Source organism: Agelaius phoeniceus, chromosome Z, assembly GCF_051311805.1.
Source record: "Agelaius phoeniceus isolate bAgePho1 chromosome Z, bAgePho1.hap1, whole genome shotgun sequence".
Classification (NCBI taxonomy): Eukaryota; Metazoa; Chordata; class Aves; order Passeriformes; family Icteridae; genus Agelaius; species Agelaius phoeniceus.
In genome coordinates this window covers 52,391,945-52,407,921 of record NC_135303.1, presented here as the reverse complement: position 1 = coordinate 52,407,921, position 15,977 = coordinate 52,391,945, and the positions used below count along the sequence as shown (strand labels likewise).

General features: G+C 34.9%; 1 protein-coding gene across 3 annotated transcripts in view; it reads right to left on the bottom strand.

Annotated features, from left to right (window-relative positions):
* AUH (AU RNA binding methylglutaconyl-CoA hydratase) overlaps window positions 1-15,977 on the bottom strand; it is a 113,175-nt gene that overhangs the window by 49,557 nt on the left and 47,641 nt on the right. For 2 of the 3 annotated variants that reach the window (XM_054652035.2, XM_077172228.1), the window contains 2 exons: window positions 4,157-4,249; window positions 3,158-3,214 (listed from right to left, as the gene is read on the bottom strand). The exons of the other annotated variant lie outside the window; for it this stretch is intronic. In XM_054652035.2, the coding sequence (XP_054508010.1) occupies window positions 3,158-3,214; window positions 4,157-4,249 (150 nt within the window). The remainder of the gene's footprint in view (window positions 1-3,157; window positions 3,215-4,156; window positions 4,250-15,977) is intronic. 3 annotated transcript variants of the gene reach the window in all.

Genomic DNA, 15,977 nt, shown 5'->3' with positions numbered 1-15,977 from the left:
ATATCAGGAAAAATTTCTTCTCTGAAGGGTTGTCAAGCACTGGACAGGCTGTCCAGGGAAGTGGTTGAGTCACTTGAGTGGTGTAGATGTGGCACTTAGCAACATGGCGTAGTGGTGAATTTGGCAGTGCTTATTTGACAGTTGGACTTCTTAAGCTTAAAGATCTTTTCCAACCTAAATGATTCTATGACACGTTTTTTGTGTTGGCATAAGACCACTTTTACAATGATGATTGGCAGACTCTCCTTAGAAAACAAAAACCTTCAATACTCATTCTCAGGTAAGTTTCCCATCACCAAGTTAACAAGTTTTTCTCTGTGTTACATATTTCAACTAGTTTCAAGATTCTTTGAATCTTTCCTTCCTTACTAGAAAGTGGGATGTACTCAAGAGGAAAAACAGAAAGTTTTTCTACTTTTCCTAGTTCATGTTCTGGCAGTTTAAGCTTTTCCCATAGTGCAGAAAAACTGGGTTTAGATTTCCAAATGCAAAAGGATAATCCTGCTTCCTCACAAACTGAACAGCAGGTCTGTGAACATAGCTATTGTATAAAAGGAGGCACTGCTGTCATCCCACTTGGTCTTGATATGTTGTCTGTCATGGATGAATTTTCTGAGGAGATTCAACCTGCTATAATACAGCATACTCTATAAATGCCTACTTGGTCAACACCCTCAGCAGACTTAGAAGGAACACTTTGGTTAACTCAACTAACTCCTCCTCAAACTTAGCCGTTAGAAAGTTGCAGTACATCTGTGCATATTTAAAAGAAAAATTTCTTGCACCTGGGAAATCTGTGTTTGTCAATAGACAGCACCTTACTGTGTCTTTTTGACAACCACATTTTATTAAGAATGGAATAAACCATAATATACAACAAGGTCCAAAACTTAACAGCTGATATGCCCTGGATCTATATTTTAATTATATTGAATTCTAGTAACAATCTTCTAACACAGCTCTTTCATTATAAATTACTGGGATATTAAAAAAGCAAACCCTCACAGTATAAATATGTTTTCCACATAGCTTCAAACACCTATATTAATAATCACCCTATTTAAAGTTACATCTATCACATACACCTGGCAGCTGACAGACAAGAATAAAAACAGTAGCTTGCCATGGTACAGCTACCTAGCTCAAAGAAGCAACTCAGTTTGCCAGCAGATTTCAGGTATACTAGATGGCAGCAGAAATCTATGTAGGCCTCTTAAGAGCTACAGCTCACTCTTTAGCTCCACTCTGCAGTTCTGTTTTGGCTCAGAGCAGCTTGAAATAAACACTCTCAGAAAATATTCCATTAACCCATGAAACCTACAGTTCAAATATGTGTATCTGGCTTCTCTACCTAAATGATATATCCAAAATTCCTCCACTCATTCTTCACTTTCTTTCTGGTGCCTTTTACAAAAGGCACAATCAGTTACTATTTGGATGATAAGAAGCAAAAAGGACTGAAACACTGTCATTGCTGAACAGGACTGATGTAAGCGCAGGCTGATCAGGAAAAAGTGGTGATTACCTCAAATATATTCAACAAAAATAGTTGTCAGAAAGGCTGATAGGAATAGGGGAAAAAAATTCATCACTGAACGTACCCCAAAATGTTGTAAGTTGGAAAGTCAATGTAACAAGATTAAATCTGTGACATTTTAAAGGACATGCACCTGAAGACATACACCCGAATCATTATTTTAGGATGAGGGAAAAAATATTTCAAACCTCAGTCTTTGAATAGCAGTAAAATATTCTGAATGAAACTTATAATGAATCAGTTAACTAGCATTTTAAGGTAAGAGCACAGAAGTCTGAAACATCTATAATTAACTGAAGACAAAGAAATGAGACAACCTCAAGAAGCTGAATACAGAGAATATATGGAGAATTTGAGCTGAATTTCTTGAGCTCGAGAGTATGTTTTCAATACTGTCCTACAGAATTACTTAGGAAAGGAGGGAGTGGGAGGACAAAAAGCAAAAACTGACAACAAAGATAAACAACATAAACTTCTGTCTTTTTATTTACTGGAACTTATTTCCAAGGCCTATTATTTCATGATAACACCACTACCAGTAAATACATCTTTAAAATCATCTGCGTTATTATATTTATCCTCTACAAAAAAGAAACCAGACATCAATCATAACTGTTTTCCTTATGTAAAATGCAGCTCTGACCACAGAAAGTTTTGACTGAAATCACATCTCAACAATAACCAAAATAATACAGCAATTGAAATCGTACAATAATTCCAGATTAGTCATAGGATGAGACAGTTTTATACACAAAGTTCATACCACTACTGCCATTATGGTTGATTTTACTGTTTTTTTTTACATGACCTGCAATGGTATCCACTAGAACTGAATATAGTGCTTTCAAAATAGGTTCCACCAATTAGAAAGAAAACAGGAGCAAAGAAACATTATAAAGTTCCCAAGAACTCCCAGAAATGAAGGTAAAAAATCACAGGGATGCACCTTTTTCCCAGGTACTGCCATTTTCCCAGAGCAGCAAATATCTTAATTCAAGTAGCAACAATTAATACATAAAATAAAAACATAAGGTTTTGTAATAACTCCTTGAAATTATTAATTACATAACATTCATTCACCTTGAGTATGTGAAAAGCAGGTCAACTGGCCTTTGAAATAAAAAGAAGTTTTTGACTCAAAAAATCTTGGCAAGGTAACAGATTTATCCAGAGCTACACTTCCAATTCTTAAACTCTTTACAACCAATATACAAGCAGCTTGAAAGCAGAATTTGAATCCTAAAGTACCAAATGTTATGTGAAAGTGGATCTTAATTCAAATAATTGGTTTTGTACACTGACAGCTAATCCTTCTTCCTTGCTTGATCCTTTGTAAAATTATTCAGTCTCCAGATCAAGACATTAAATGTCATTTACAGAATCACTCAATGTTGACTTAGTTAATGAAGACTTTGCTTAAAAACATAGTATACAGGTGACTGTCTCTGAAGATAAGAAATACACTTTTTAATTTTGGTAAATATTACAAGCAATAAGGTGTAACACATGCTATAATATTTAAAAGAAATATAAGAATAAGCACCATACACAATTCAAAATCTAACACTAAGTATGTGTGTTATTTAGTTATCTGTGGTAGCAAAAGCAAAACATTCATACCTGCACCTGGAATGATCGCCAACTTTGTTTCAACTAGGCCCATTTTAGCAGAAGATGCTAAAAAACAGAATGTAAAGAAGTTCTTATTCTAATGTAGAAGGAAAAAAATCTATGGAAAATACATCATGATGACCTAGAAGTTTGCTAATATATTAAATTTTCTTCAAAAAGAAAAATAAATCACTTTTTAAAGAATTTGTTTATTAAAAAAAACAACTTCAAATAGATTCAACTGATCTGCTTTTAGTGAAAGATCCAACTACTTCCATCAAGGCAAATTCAGTACTTTAGTCATTTTCACATAGCAAGTAAGCAATAACAGTGAGTAATGAGACTTGCATTCAAATGGAAAGTACTAAAAGAAAATGGATGTTATTGCTTAACATCTTAGAATGGGGTAGAATGCTGTATCTGATTATTTGAATTCTTTAGGTGACAGAATATTCTCTAAAGTCAAACAACATTATAAATCCTAACTTACTGGCTCAGAATGAAGTATCCATTTACTTTCCATCAACAGGCTTTACAGTTCTGACAGCTCATTAGCTCAAGGTTCCTCTTTTCAAGAGTGGCTGTCACTTTTATAATTTAATTTCTTATGTAATAATACACTTACTAGCAACTTTTGTTTTTTCCCTGCACCCTGTTTCAATAAAATCAAGTCTCCATCTAGAGCACTTCAAACACCAAGAATTAAAAAAAAAAAAAAGAAAAAAAAAAGAAAATAATTGCATGACCCTTTAGGCAAGACTGATAAAATTAGGGTCAGAAGAATCACATAAATGTTTAAAAAAACCAATCCAACTAACAGAGTTAAGTTGTTATAAATGAAACATTAGCAAGTACTTAGACAGGTTTCTGCTAAAGCCCTTTCAAATAATGGGTTATGAACAATGTCAAATATCAAGTAAGTTTTGTAAGACTGTTGCCAACAGACAGATTAGTCAAGCCAGCTGTAACACTAATAACCCTACATTCCATAGTAGTATTCAGACCTACCTGCCACCCGTATATCACAGGCTAACGCAAGTTCTAGGCCACCACCTAAGGCAGTTCCATCTATTGCAGCAATAGTAGGTACAGGCAGATTAGCTGAAAAAGAAAGTACCAATTAACACCAACCTCATAAAGAACACCTCTGGAAAGTAATTTCAGTAGTTTTGCTCATTCTACAGTCATATATTTCAAAGCTAGAAATTGTGTCTTGACATTCTCAGACCACCACTGGCAATGATGGCCACCACCATTGCCCCTTTTCTCCTGTAAAGCAGCTGCTAACAGCTTAATAGAGGTGGGAAACTCTTCAGTTTGACAAACAAATGCACATACTGCCAGCACACATGACAGGTAGCAGGGCTCCAGAGGCCTGTGCGACCATGGCATGGTCTATATGTAATTTATCACCAGTGTTCTGATATAAGCAAGTCATTTAAACAATCAGCCTGAAGTACTGCTTTTCACCTTCTGCAAAATCATGTTCTCTTCATCCCTATTCACCACAAACTCAAAGTTTGATGAAAAATGCATTTTAATTTTAGAAATACATTTATATATTACAGCTTTAATTATATTTAATGTAAGAGTTAACACAAGCTACCCATTTTAAAATATACTCAAACAGTAGTCCAGTAGTACATTGTTGCTACTAAAGTTTCAAAGATAGTGAAAAGCAACTCATTAGCCAGACACTTGGGTGTACAGCTTTTTTAAATGTTAAATCAGCTCTTGACAACAGCTTTTTTTGCAGATGTTAAAAAATATTTTCTTTGTTTTAATGTTTCAGCTAATTTAATTCAATGACCAGTTCATTCAGTTTCATAAGCCAAAAATAGAAGAGGAAAAAATTATTCTACCAAGATATAAATTAAAATGATGCATGAAAGACTTTAAAAGGCTTATTTCCTTTTAAAATCTAGAAGGGTAATATGAAAAAATAGTAATTTAAAATAATTAAAAATATGAAGAGTAAAATCTAGAAGGGTAATAAAAATTATTACTCAATGTATTAATTAGAACTTTTCCTTGTCAACTAGCTAGTTCTAAATTTAGAAATTGTGCTACCTAGCTTACCTTTTTCCTGTCTGACAAATAAACTTCAGATAACTTCATTCAATAAAAGAATCAATTAAATATTGGTATACATCAGCATGACAATTATTATACAAGCCAGTAGTCTCTCACTGGGTAACAAACAAAACATGTCATTAAACAGCTGCAAATTGACCTGCATTAATGATTAACAGCTAATGAAAATCCAATTGTCTTTAAAAAAAGAACAAAAACTTAGCAATGCTTTTCAAGATTCTAACAGATGCCTTAAAACAAAGTCCCTGGGTTACTGGTTTAGATCATTATTAATAGTGATTATCTGAATCAATTTCAGTGCCAAAAGAGGCTACTGATTACTGCTTGCAAGAGCTCTTTCAGTGACTTAAAAGAGCTCAAGGTATCCATTATACCTGCCATCTGCCACAGAAGGCATAGGAGACAGAGGAATAGTAGAAAAATCTGCTCTTCCTCTATTTACTTCTTCTTAGTTATATGGAAAGGCAACTCTCATTTCCAACAGGCCACGGCTCCTGACAGAAACTTATAACCCTGTCAACACAACCAATTTGCCAAACAGTCTTGCAATTTTGCTAGCTGACACAGCTAGCCTTTCTCTCAAAGAAATATGCCTTTGCCTTGGGTAAATAAAAAATAGTTTGCCTGAACATGAAGGCAGGGTCATTGTTAACTGCAGTTTCCAGCAGTTATTGCCTATATGAATGTTCCATTTATCAGAGACTAGCAAATACTATCTTGAGCACTGTTTGCATGGCTTTTGCAGTACTCCAAGGCAGAATACTTTCCTAAGATAAGCAACTTCTGGAATTAGCTATGGTGCAATTCAAGTAGACTATTACATATGGAAATGGAAGTTACAAAATGAGCATTACAAAACAGCTTGGTTTCAAGAATTACAGCCAGGTCCTATCACAAAATAATAAAAAAATCATCATTCAAGGGGATAAAAAGCAGTTTGACAATGTTAGAATCATCACTTCCCAAGGATATTAATTTGAAAGGATCACCTGATATAAGAGTTGACAATGAATGAAAGGCAAAAGACAAATCCCCTGTAACAGCCTTATGTGTATCTATTAAATTAATTTAAGAAATTAATCCTTTTAACAGGTTCTTGCGAAGCATCAGAAAAACTAGCATAGAAAAAAGTTAGTAATCACTTGGGATTGTAAACTGAGTTTCCAGGCCACAAGAACTTTTTAACAAGGGTGAAGTTTCCTGGAGTATTAGTATTTTGTAGCATAAGAAACACGTGATCACATTTATCTGCATGATTTTAATGTACAGCTGCCAAAACTGTTGAGCCCATAACAAAAGCAGAGATGATGTTTGACAAATAATGCCCTGTAGGCTTAATTGAGTTGTATGCACTCAAACTTTAGGAACAATAAATTACACATATAGACAGGTCAATCTCCACATGATTCTACATGATAAGGCTCATTTACCATGAGTGATAAAAAATATTTAAAGCTTTGCCAAGAGGCCTAGTGGTTTTATGCTTTAACATTCCAGATTTTTGTAACAGTTCAAATAACAAGATATAAATTTTGGGCAATTGCTGTACTACTACTCATACATCCTAAATTCTAGATGTGATTCAGGTTTATCAGGGTGCCATCATGAACTGCACAGTGAAATAAAAAAGGAGTTTAAGATATATATAAAAGAAACAGATTAGCTAAACTAAATGAGAGAGTACAACACAGAGACAAGAGTAGACCATGTATACATAAAGATTAAAGTTGTCAGAAGTAATTAAAAAGACTAAGTAATGAGCAGCATTAAACTTTAGTTAGAGAATTTCACTGAGTTACCGTAGCACATCAAAGTGTGGACTGTGAGCTACTAAATAATAAGGTAGTTCACAAAATGAATTCAAAAAGGATTACTTCCCACTTCTATTCTAATGTAAAACATGCTGCTTATTCTGTAAATACAAGTCTATTCTGCACATAAAATGCATCCCAAGCAAATGCCAAAAGTCACATCCTAATGTAACATCAATGCTTAATTATATTACAGAAAAGTAAAGTTCTAAGTACAGTAAAGAAATAGAAGGGTCCAATTCAGTTTATGTCATGTCAGCACCAGAGCCAGACATAAGACAAAAACACATCCCTATATTTGAGATCACAAGAGCAGAGACTTCTAGCTGAAGAGAAGACAAATGTGAACAAACAAATTAAAATAAATTTCATGCATATGTTGTCTAAAGAATAATCTCTTAGCACAGAAGCTGACAAAGCCTGTAAAAAAGGATGTTTACTGGTCATTCAAGACATGACACAGGTAGAGTGACCATCAGGTAAACTGAAGAACTTCAGTAAGAGAAAATAAACTTAGTTACATTAGATACCTCAACTAAATCCATAAACAGCTCAAACAAAATAGAAAATATGGCATACAGCAATATAAAGAAATGAACATGCTCCCTTTCTGCAGTAACTGTGAACTTTCAGCTCAACTTCAGAAATACATCCCTGATAAACATACACATCATATGTAGTTTTAGATTAGGTGGACTGGCAGCATCTTGTAGTCTTGGGATACTCCCAGCTTTCCTGTGACTCTTCATTACTGAAAGGTGTAGAATAGAGTAAGTAAACTCACCCATGGTTTTGCCATGAGTACAGAATGTCACGGGGGAGCACTTTGCAATTAAGCATATAAAAACACATGTAATGTGTTGGAAGTAATTTCAAACAATCACAGTTGTTCTGAGGCAGGTAATTGTTATTTCACCTTCAAGTGACTTTCCACATGATGTCTACTGCTGCTGACTAACAAGGGATTTCCTTCCTGCTTAGAGACCATGATATGACAAACAACAGACCAGCATATAAATACAGGCACCTGGTCTGGAGGATTTGACCACTAAATAGTTTCTCAGATGTGTGCCATAACACCCACACAGCTGAGTCATACTACTGCAGATACTGACATTCCCCAAATAGAAAGTAGAAAATGCCTGGATTCTACTGACCTGAATCATAAATGACTGTTTAGTCTTTGCACTAATTTATTAAGGAAGTTCTTATAAAATTACAGATATGTAAGATAATAGCTGGGAGGAAACAGGATTACATGTGACACTTTCTTAGTAACTGTCATGTAGCCTTTTTTTATTCCTACACAACATCAGTTTCTCATTACTGACAAAAAAAATAAATGGTCTGATCAACAAGGAAAACCTACATTCCAAGTTAGTAAGGATGAAGGAAGCATGAAGAATGAGTACATACAGTAAAACCAAAATGGCAACAATTCACATATGAAAGTAGCCTCGTTTTTATGAAACATTATATACAGTAGATTTCATATAATAGGCAAGAAACCACATTCTTTAGCTGGTGTCCCATTACTCAAAGGAAGACCTACTGCTAATGCTGATCCCTTACTGTGAGTTCCTGAAACAGGCAGAGGAAGAATAATATGGTTATTCAGAATTCCAGACTTTGTGACTTGTGTTCCTAGTCAACCTGCATGAATCTGTCCCAGCTGATTAACTTAAAATATTTAACACGCAGGAAAAATAATTACAAATTCAGAATATATCAAATTCAAAAAGACCAACCTCCTTGGAGTGTCCTCCTTGCTTGCTAAACAAATTTATATATATGTAAGATTTTCTGTAAGCAACTGTACTACATATTCATATAAATGGAAAAAAATCCCATTCCTGAGCTAGAAACAAGATTTTGAGATTCAGACTATTCACGTGCCAATGAGGTGTATGAGAATCACTCAATTGTAGCCTGGCAGCTGTTGCAATTAACCTGAAGAATGCCCGCAGTACTCCCTTCCTTTAGCTAAGACGTAGGAGCCATCATTAAAAAATAAACTCTAATTGACATAGAATTCTGCTTCCCTTAAAGTAGAAGGTCTGCACTGTTACTGCAGTACCACTTGCAGTAACAGAATCAGAAAATTCCATGAAAGTCCACTCAAGTCCTAACAACGCAAAAATTCTATTATAATTAGATACAATTAGATATAATGAGATATAGATATAGATATAGATATAATTAACTTCTTATACCTTAGTTAACTTAGATATAATTAATTTCTATTTTTTAAGTACTTTTTACAGATTAGGGCAAATATTTTCAACTCAACTAATTATAGCAGTCAGAATTTGGTATCTACAAACATTCAAATGAAGCCCTAGTTTAAAGCTTGCCTTTTTATGCATTTGATACAAAATATTAATGAAATGAAAGACAGTCACCTTATCTTCCCTCGCTATTATTCCAGTGTTGTCCTGTACCTGGACAATGTTAAAAAAAGGTCCTTATTGTGCCTTTCTCATCTTAATTCAGTGACCTCTGGCAACCAACCTTCAGAAAGAACAGCTATTCAGATATAAACCAGAAGCTTGTCACTACCTCTAGTACCTACCGAAACAGAGTCAAAACCCTGACTTTTCTTTAATTATGAGCAGAAGAATTCTTGTTACCCAGAATGAAACTGAAAGTAGTGAGCATACTCTACTTTCCTCAAAAACTGTGAATATCCATCTAAGACAGAAGTAGCTACAAAATTCCATTTTAAATAACAACACAACTGAATTGCCACAGAACAAAGAAAAAGATTGTCCAAGCTATTTATTCCACATGCGCATTTCTGATTATTTGACAAATAAGGTTGATTAGTGAACAGCTTACTAGGACAAACAACTTCAGGGGGCATTTCCAGCAAGTAATTTTTCCTTTTGAATAATGGATTTCATAAATCATAAAGCCAAGAGGATGAATTGTATAAAAGTATCTTGCATACTGTCAGTATTACATGGAATACTAGAGAAAAGTATGCTATAAATTGAGGGATATTAACAGTTCCAAAATTTGTTATTTAACTCTAGCAAACTAAGAAAGTGTGGCAAACATCTGCCTACGTATGTCTGCAGCACGTGGGAAACCCTTAAATCACAGAATAGCCAAGGCTGAAGAGAGTTCTGCAGCTCACCTTGTCCAGCCTGTCTGCTCAACCAGCATCACCTTGAACAGGTTGCTCAAGCTCATGTCCAGGTGATTTTGGAAGATCTCTAAAGAGGGAGACTTCAGAACCACCTGGGTAACCTGTATCAATGTTCAGTCCCTTCACAGTGAATAAGGACTTCCTGATCTCAGGGAGAATCTTTTCTGTTCTGGTTTGTGCTCACTGTCTCACTGTCTCATTGTCTCACTGTCTCTCTGTGTCAACAGACACCATCAGAGATAGCCCAGCTCCATCTTCCAATACCCTCATATATTGCTGAGATCACCTCATGAGCCATCTCTTCTCTGGTCCTAGCTTGCTCAACCTTTTCTCACTGAAGAGAAAAGGCCCCTTCAGGGCCTTTCACTGGACTTTCCAGTAGCTCTGCCTTTTACTTAGGAGCCTAGAACTGGCCATAGTACTTCAGCAGTGGCCTCACCTGTGCTAATGAGAGCAAAAGGATCACCTCCCTCCACTCTTGGTAACACTGATCCTAATACAGCCCAGGATACCACCATCCTTCCTGACCACAATGGCACAGTGCTACCTCACATTCAACTTGCTGTCCTGCCCAGACCTGCAGGGTTTTTTGTGCTGCTGCTTTTCCTATCATTACCCCCATAACGTACCTGGTGCATGAGATTGTCTGCATTTTCCTTTGTAGAAATTATTGAGGTTCCTGTTAGTCTGTTTCTCCAGCTTGCTGAATTCCCTCTGAATGGTAACACAACCCACTCCTTACGATTTTACATCATCAGCAAATTTGCTGAGTCTACATTCTATCCCATCATCCAGACCATACAAGATGTTGAACAGGACTGAATCTGGTGCTGCCCCTGGGATACAGACTGGCTAGGGGCTTCCAAGCAGACTTCATGCTGCAGATGCATTCTGTAGTCTGTACCCATTCATTTAGCCAATTTTCAATCAGTTTCACCACCTTTTCATCCAGTCCATACTCACCAGTTACTCAACAAAAATTTTACAAGAGGTACTGTCAAAGGCCTTACTGAAGTCCAGGTAGACAATATCCATGTTTCTCAATCTAACAAACAATGAGAAACAATGTTTCTCATCTAACAAACTCTCGTTTCATCGTAGGTTGTCAGACTGGTTAAGCAACATTTCCCTCCTGTGACTCCACCTTATGACTTCACCTTATGACTTTCTTGTCCCTTGTGTGCCCAGCAGTAGTTTAGTTTCCACGTTTAGTTGTTCCAGAACCTCACCAAGGACAAATATTAATCTACACATAAGAAAGCTCCCTCCCCATTTCTTAGTACATTTATTTAAATGTAGTAACAATGGAGACTTCAAATTAATAAAAAGAATGGTCACATGATCCCAAAATGTTTAAATACCACTAAGTGCATATGTGTAGATAGATTCTATGATTGAAGGTCACCCATTAGGAAAGCAAGAAAGAGGGAAAAAGAGTCATATCTTAAGAGTGAGAATGTCAAATAAAGAATTACAAATTTTAGTCTTGCTATTACAAAGCAATGCACTTATTTACAAACCATTTATCTTTAGTGTATATTTCAACTAAAAATAGCTTAAACTCCTATAATACTGCAAGTCTATGGGCTGATTCCTACACTAGCATTGAAAGGTTTGAGATCTGTTACTTTACAGAGTCTCTTTAGGAACCCAAAATCTTCAAGTTGTCTGGTTACAAGTCATAAAAGAATTTTCAAAAGGTCATAGAGATAAATAGGAATTTTGAACTAGCAGTAATGATTATTTGAAACTACATCCTAGCTTGCATAATAACTGGGAATGGATTTTTACTTTGTTTTTTAAATAATTAAGTTTATACCTAAATATTCTTATTTTGTAACTCAGAATAAATTTCTCTTCCATCTCTTCACTACCCAGGTTCATGATGTCTCTTGGTAATGTGGCTCTTGATTATAAAAACTAAGATCTTTTAACCTAAAAAAAATAAAGGGGAAGGGGGGGCATAAAGGGCATAAGCTATGTCCCTTGACCGGCAATTAGAGGCGGTGCAGTTCTGATAACTGGAATATTCTTTATACTAGGAACATGAGGATGACAAAATTACATTTAATATACTAAATAATTTATGTCACAGGAAATCATAAAAAAAATTACAACACAGCACAGTATCTTGATTTCATTTTGGGGACCTTTTCCTGAAGAACAATATTGTGATGGCATATAACCTTTGCAATGAGTTTTGTTTCAGGCAGTTACCTAGCTTTGCAAAATCTGTAATCTAGTCAGTGACTACAAGAATTTCCTTTCATTTTCAGTTGCAAGCACTACTGTCAAAAAAAGATTCTTCTATGAGGAAAAAAGCTAACAGAAACAAAATACTTCAACAAGTACTTTCATCCATTCTGTAACACTAAGAAATCCAACCAGTGTATGCAGCAACATTTGAAAGTGGCTGAGAGAGACTGTCAGGGTAAAGAAGATTGGTCAAACCATTCTTGCACAGGGCAAGTAATCAAATGTTACAAATCTTTACCTCTCATAAGTGCAAAAACAATGATAAAGTGATTATTCAATTTATTTTTATATCTCTGTATGTTTCAAAAATATATTCATCTGCAAAAACGACCACACTTTAAACTCTGAATACAGAATTCTGTGCCATACATTTGCTTGTCACAACTGTGAAAGGCTTTTAGGTACCTTCTAATTCCTGCGCTTTTGATAAGAAGCTTAATAAACTACAATTGTTGATAGACTTGAACATTACTGTCTTTGCTTTAATACCTTCAAAGTTCAGGCAGACAATCAACAACAGTAAAGAGCTGCACAAGAATACCCCATATTTTTTAGTATTTGTAAAGAAATTTTGCTTTTTAATGAAAATGGTTACTGCACATTACAGCTGATTATTAAGCAAAAGATATTAATAAAGTTTTTCTTCCATTTATTTTGACAGAGGCTAAAGCACCTCACTCAATCCTATTAATTTCCTAGTTTCCTCCATTAATCATTCACTCTCATATATGACATAGAAACACTGGTTTTTTGAATTGAAAAAAGTTTCAACTTTAATAGAGGAATATTATATTCTTTCTTTTTAAATTTTCTATTTAGTACTTTATTATGGACAGGTAAGAGAGACAGTATGTTCTACATTCTTAATAAAAGAAACAGAAACTGGGAAACTAATGGGAATGAAAGAGGGGGTTAAATTAAACCCCTGAGCTGTTTTCTGTATCCAACTCTTCTATGATTTTTTTGTACTATAGAAAATAATTTGGGCATTTCAATGATCTCTCAGTCTGATAAGCAGATTCTTCAGTTTCTTCATATTTACCAACATTTCATCTTGTAGTCTCATTCTGCCCTCAACAAGACAATAATGAAGTAAAACCTAGATAACAGAATTCACTTTCTGTAAAAAAAAGCAAAAACTTTGGATAAAAGAAAAATGAAAATTATTTCTTTTAGTTTTGCTCTTACTAAATACATTTAAGAACTTACTACTCACACAAAAACAGCATAGCATATAATCAAGCAGTGGATTTATGAAATACAGAGAAGATAAATGAATTCAGTTATATTTATACATTCTACTTCTATGCAAGTTTTTTTTTCTTTCTTAAAGAGCACACAAAATAAAACTCCAAACTATTGTCTATATAATATACACACACAACTATAGTCTCTAATATAATCTCTGGCTGTTAGGAGAATCAAATTAGATACGGTTTTATTTTTTTTTATTGCCTATTTGTCTGATTTACAGTATGAAGAAAACACATACTCTATTATTACTACTATTCTTGTTTGACACAATACATTCCCTAGTGTAGTGCTAAAATATTTTATTTCTAAATTAGCATAATTTACTAAGTAATAGTTTCAAGCCAGTTCATTTACAGAACACTGCAGAAGAAACACTTCCTAACATTTCACGGTAAGCGTTTTTTTGTTTGTGTTTTTTTTTAACAAGCTAGCTTAGTAATATCATCAAGTCAGAGCCTACTCAGGCAAAAGGTGCATTCACTACAATACTTGACAATTCTGAAGTCAAAGCCTCGTGCTTGGCCCTATCAGTGAGCTCAGGATTTCTTCAATAGAAGAGCAACATTATGCTTTCAGTACCATGTCAGTTGTTACCCTTTGAATATCAATTCCTTCAAGGAACAGAGCCACAGACCAAGACAGGATAACAAACTTTTCTTTCTCATTCAGTGATTGAAACATGTCCTGAACGGGGTGAAGAAAAGATAGTGTTACCAACACATCAAACATGCAAAGTGTGGCTCCTGGGGGAGGGAATGGAAGCCCTGAACAGCAAGTGATACTGGGGCCTGTTTTAACACAGTGCAAACTGTCTATGCTGATCTCAATAAATCATCTGAGTGAGCAGCATCCTACTTTTGGTATATTTACCTTTGTGGAAGAAAACTTAAAGAGCCATGTCCAGTCCATATTCGCTTGTCCTTCAGAACCCTAGGAATTACTAGCAGAAGAAAAACTAAACTACTGCTGAGGTTATGTTGATTTTTGTCATGGCTGTACAGCAGCACCAGGATCAGACAACACTTAGTCAAAGGCTATCTTAAATTAATTCAATATCAAGAGAAGAAATAAATCTACCATTGGAAAACAAGCAAGAGCCTAGCAACACACTCAGAAAGCTGGCACTCAAGGACTGTATTAGTTATGTTGTACACTTAATCAAACAGGTAACATCATAGCACAGCAAGCGAAATACTGTGCTAAAATCTATATTTCACAGTGTCAGCAACACAGAAAGAGCATGATGCCTGAGGTCAGCTGTTCAGCATGGCTCTGAACGGTAGCACAACCCACCTGTAATTTGTCCTTTTTCAAATTTGATAGCTACCTGAAATTTTATTCAGCTTCCCTGTAAACACAACTCATAGCCTGTATCTCTCTTCCCTAAGAGAGAAATCCACAGTTCTTATCACAGGATTTCCAAACTAGAGTACTACATTTTTGATGGCCAGATCTACTTCCAGCAAACACAGACAGATTTGGTGGATTTGGTGAATTTGGTAAATTTTGAGTGTTCACTCCTAAACCAGGATTTAAAATGCTAACTAAACCTCCACAGAAGCCTCACAGATTCAAACAGTAAAACAAGACACAGCATCAACCTCATCAATGATAATTCTTGATTATTTTTAAGCCTTCACAATGGGAAGGTGGAGTAAAAGCAGACCAGCAATCAAGCAAAATTTTTTATAATTCTGATACCATTCTTGGGACCTCTGAAATAAATTTTTACAGCCTGCAACAAACCCAAAATGTAGCATGTAACGTGGCATCATAAAATGCATGTTTGCACAATCTTCAATAGTCAAACTAGGAACTTTTTGAAAAAGAGGATGCTTGTCCAAAGGATGAACAAATGCTTTCTTTTAGGTAAATTAAAACTTGGCAATGACTGAAAGGCAGAAGGACAGAAGAAATTCTAAAGAAGATTAAAAAAAAATCTGTAAATATAGAACTGTATCTGCTCTGAATAAAATAAAAAGCACATAATAAAAAACACAAATGCAAGCAATTGACCACAAGGTGCTTTCATTCCAGATATCTCATTCAAAGTAGAGTATGTTAAAACTAACCATATCTGATAGAATTATGTATAAAGTTACTAAATATCACCATTTATTAAAGTTGTATCACAGCTTATGCATAAAAACGAATCAAATGTTTTCAACAAAGACCTGTAACATTTGTTATAATGCAACAAAATCAACAGAAAGCCAGTAACCTTAGTATTTTATTAAAAAATTCATTCTTAACTTAGTTCAGA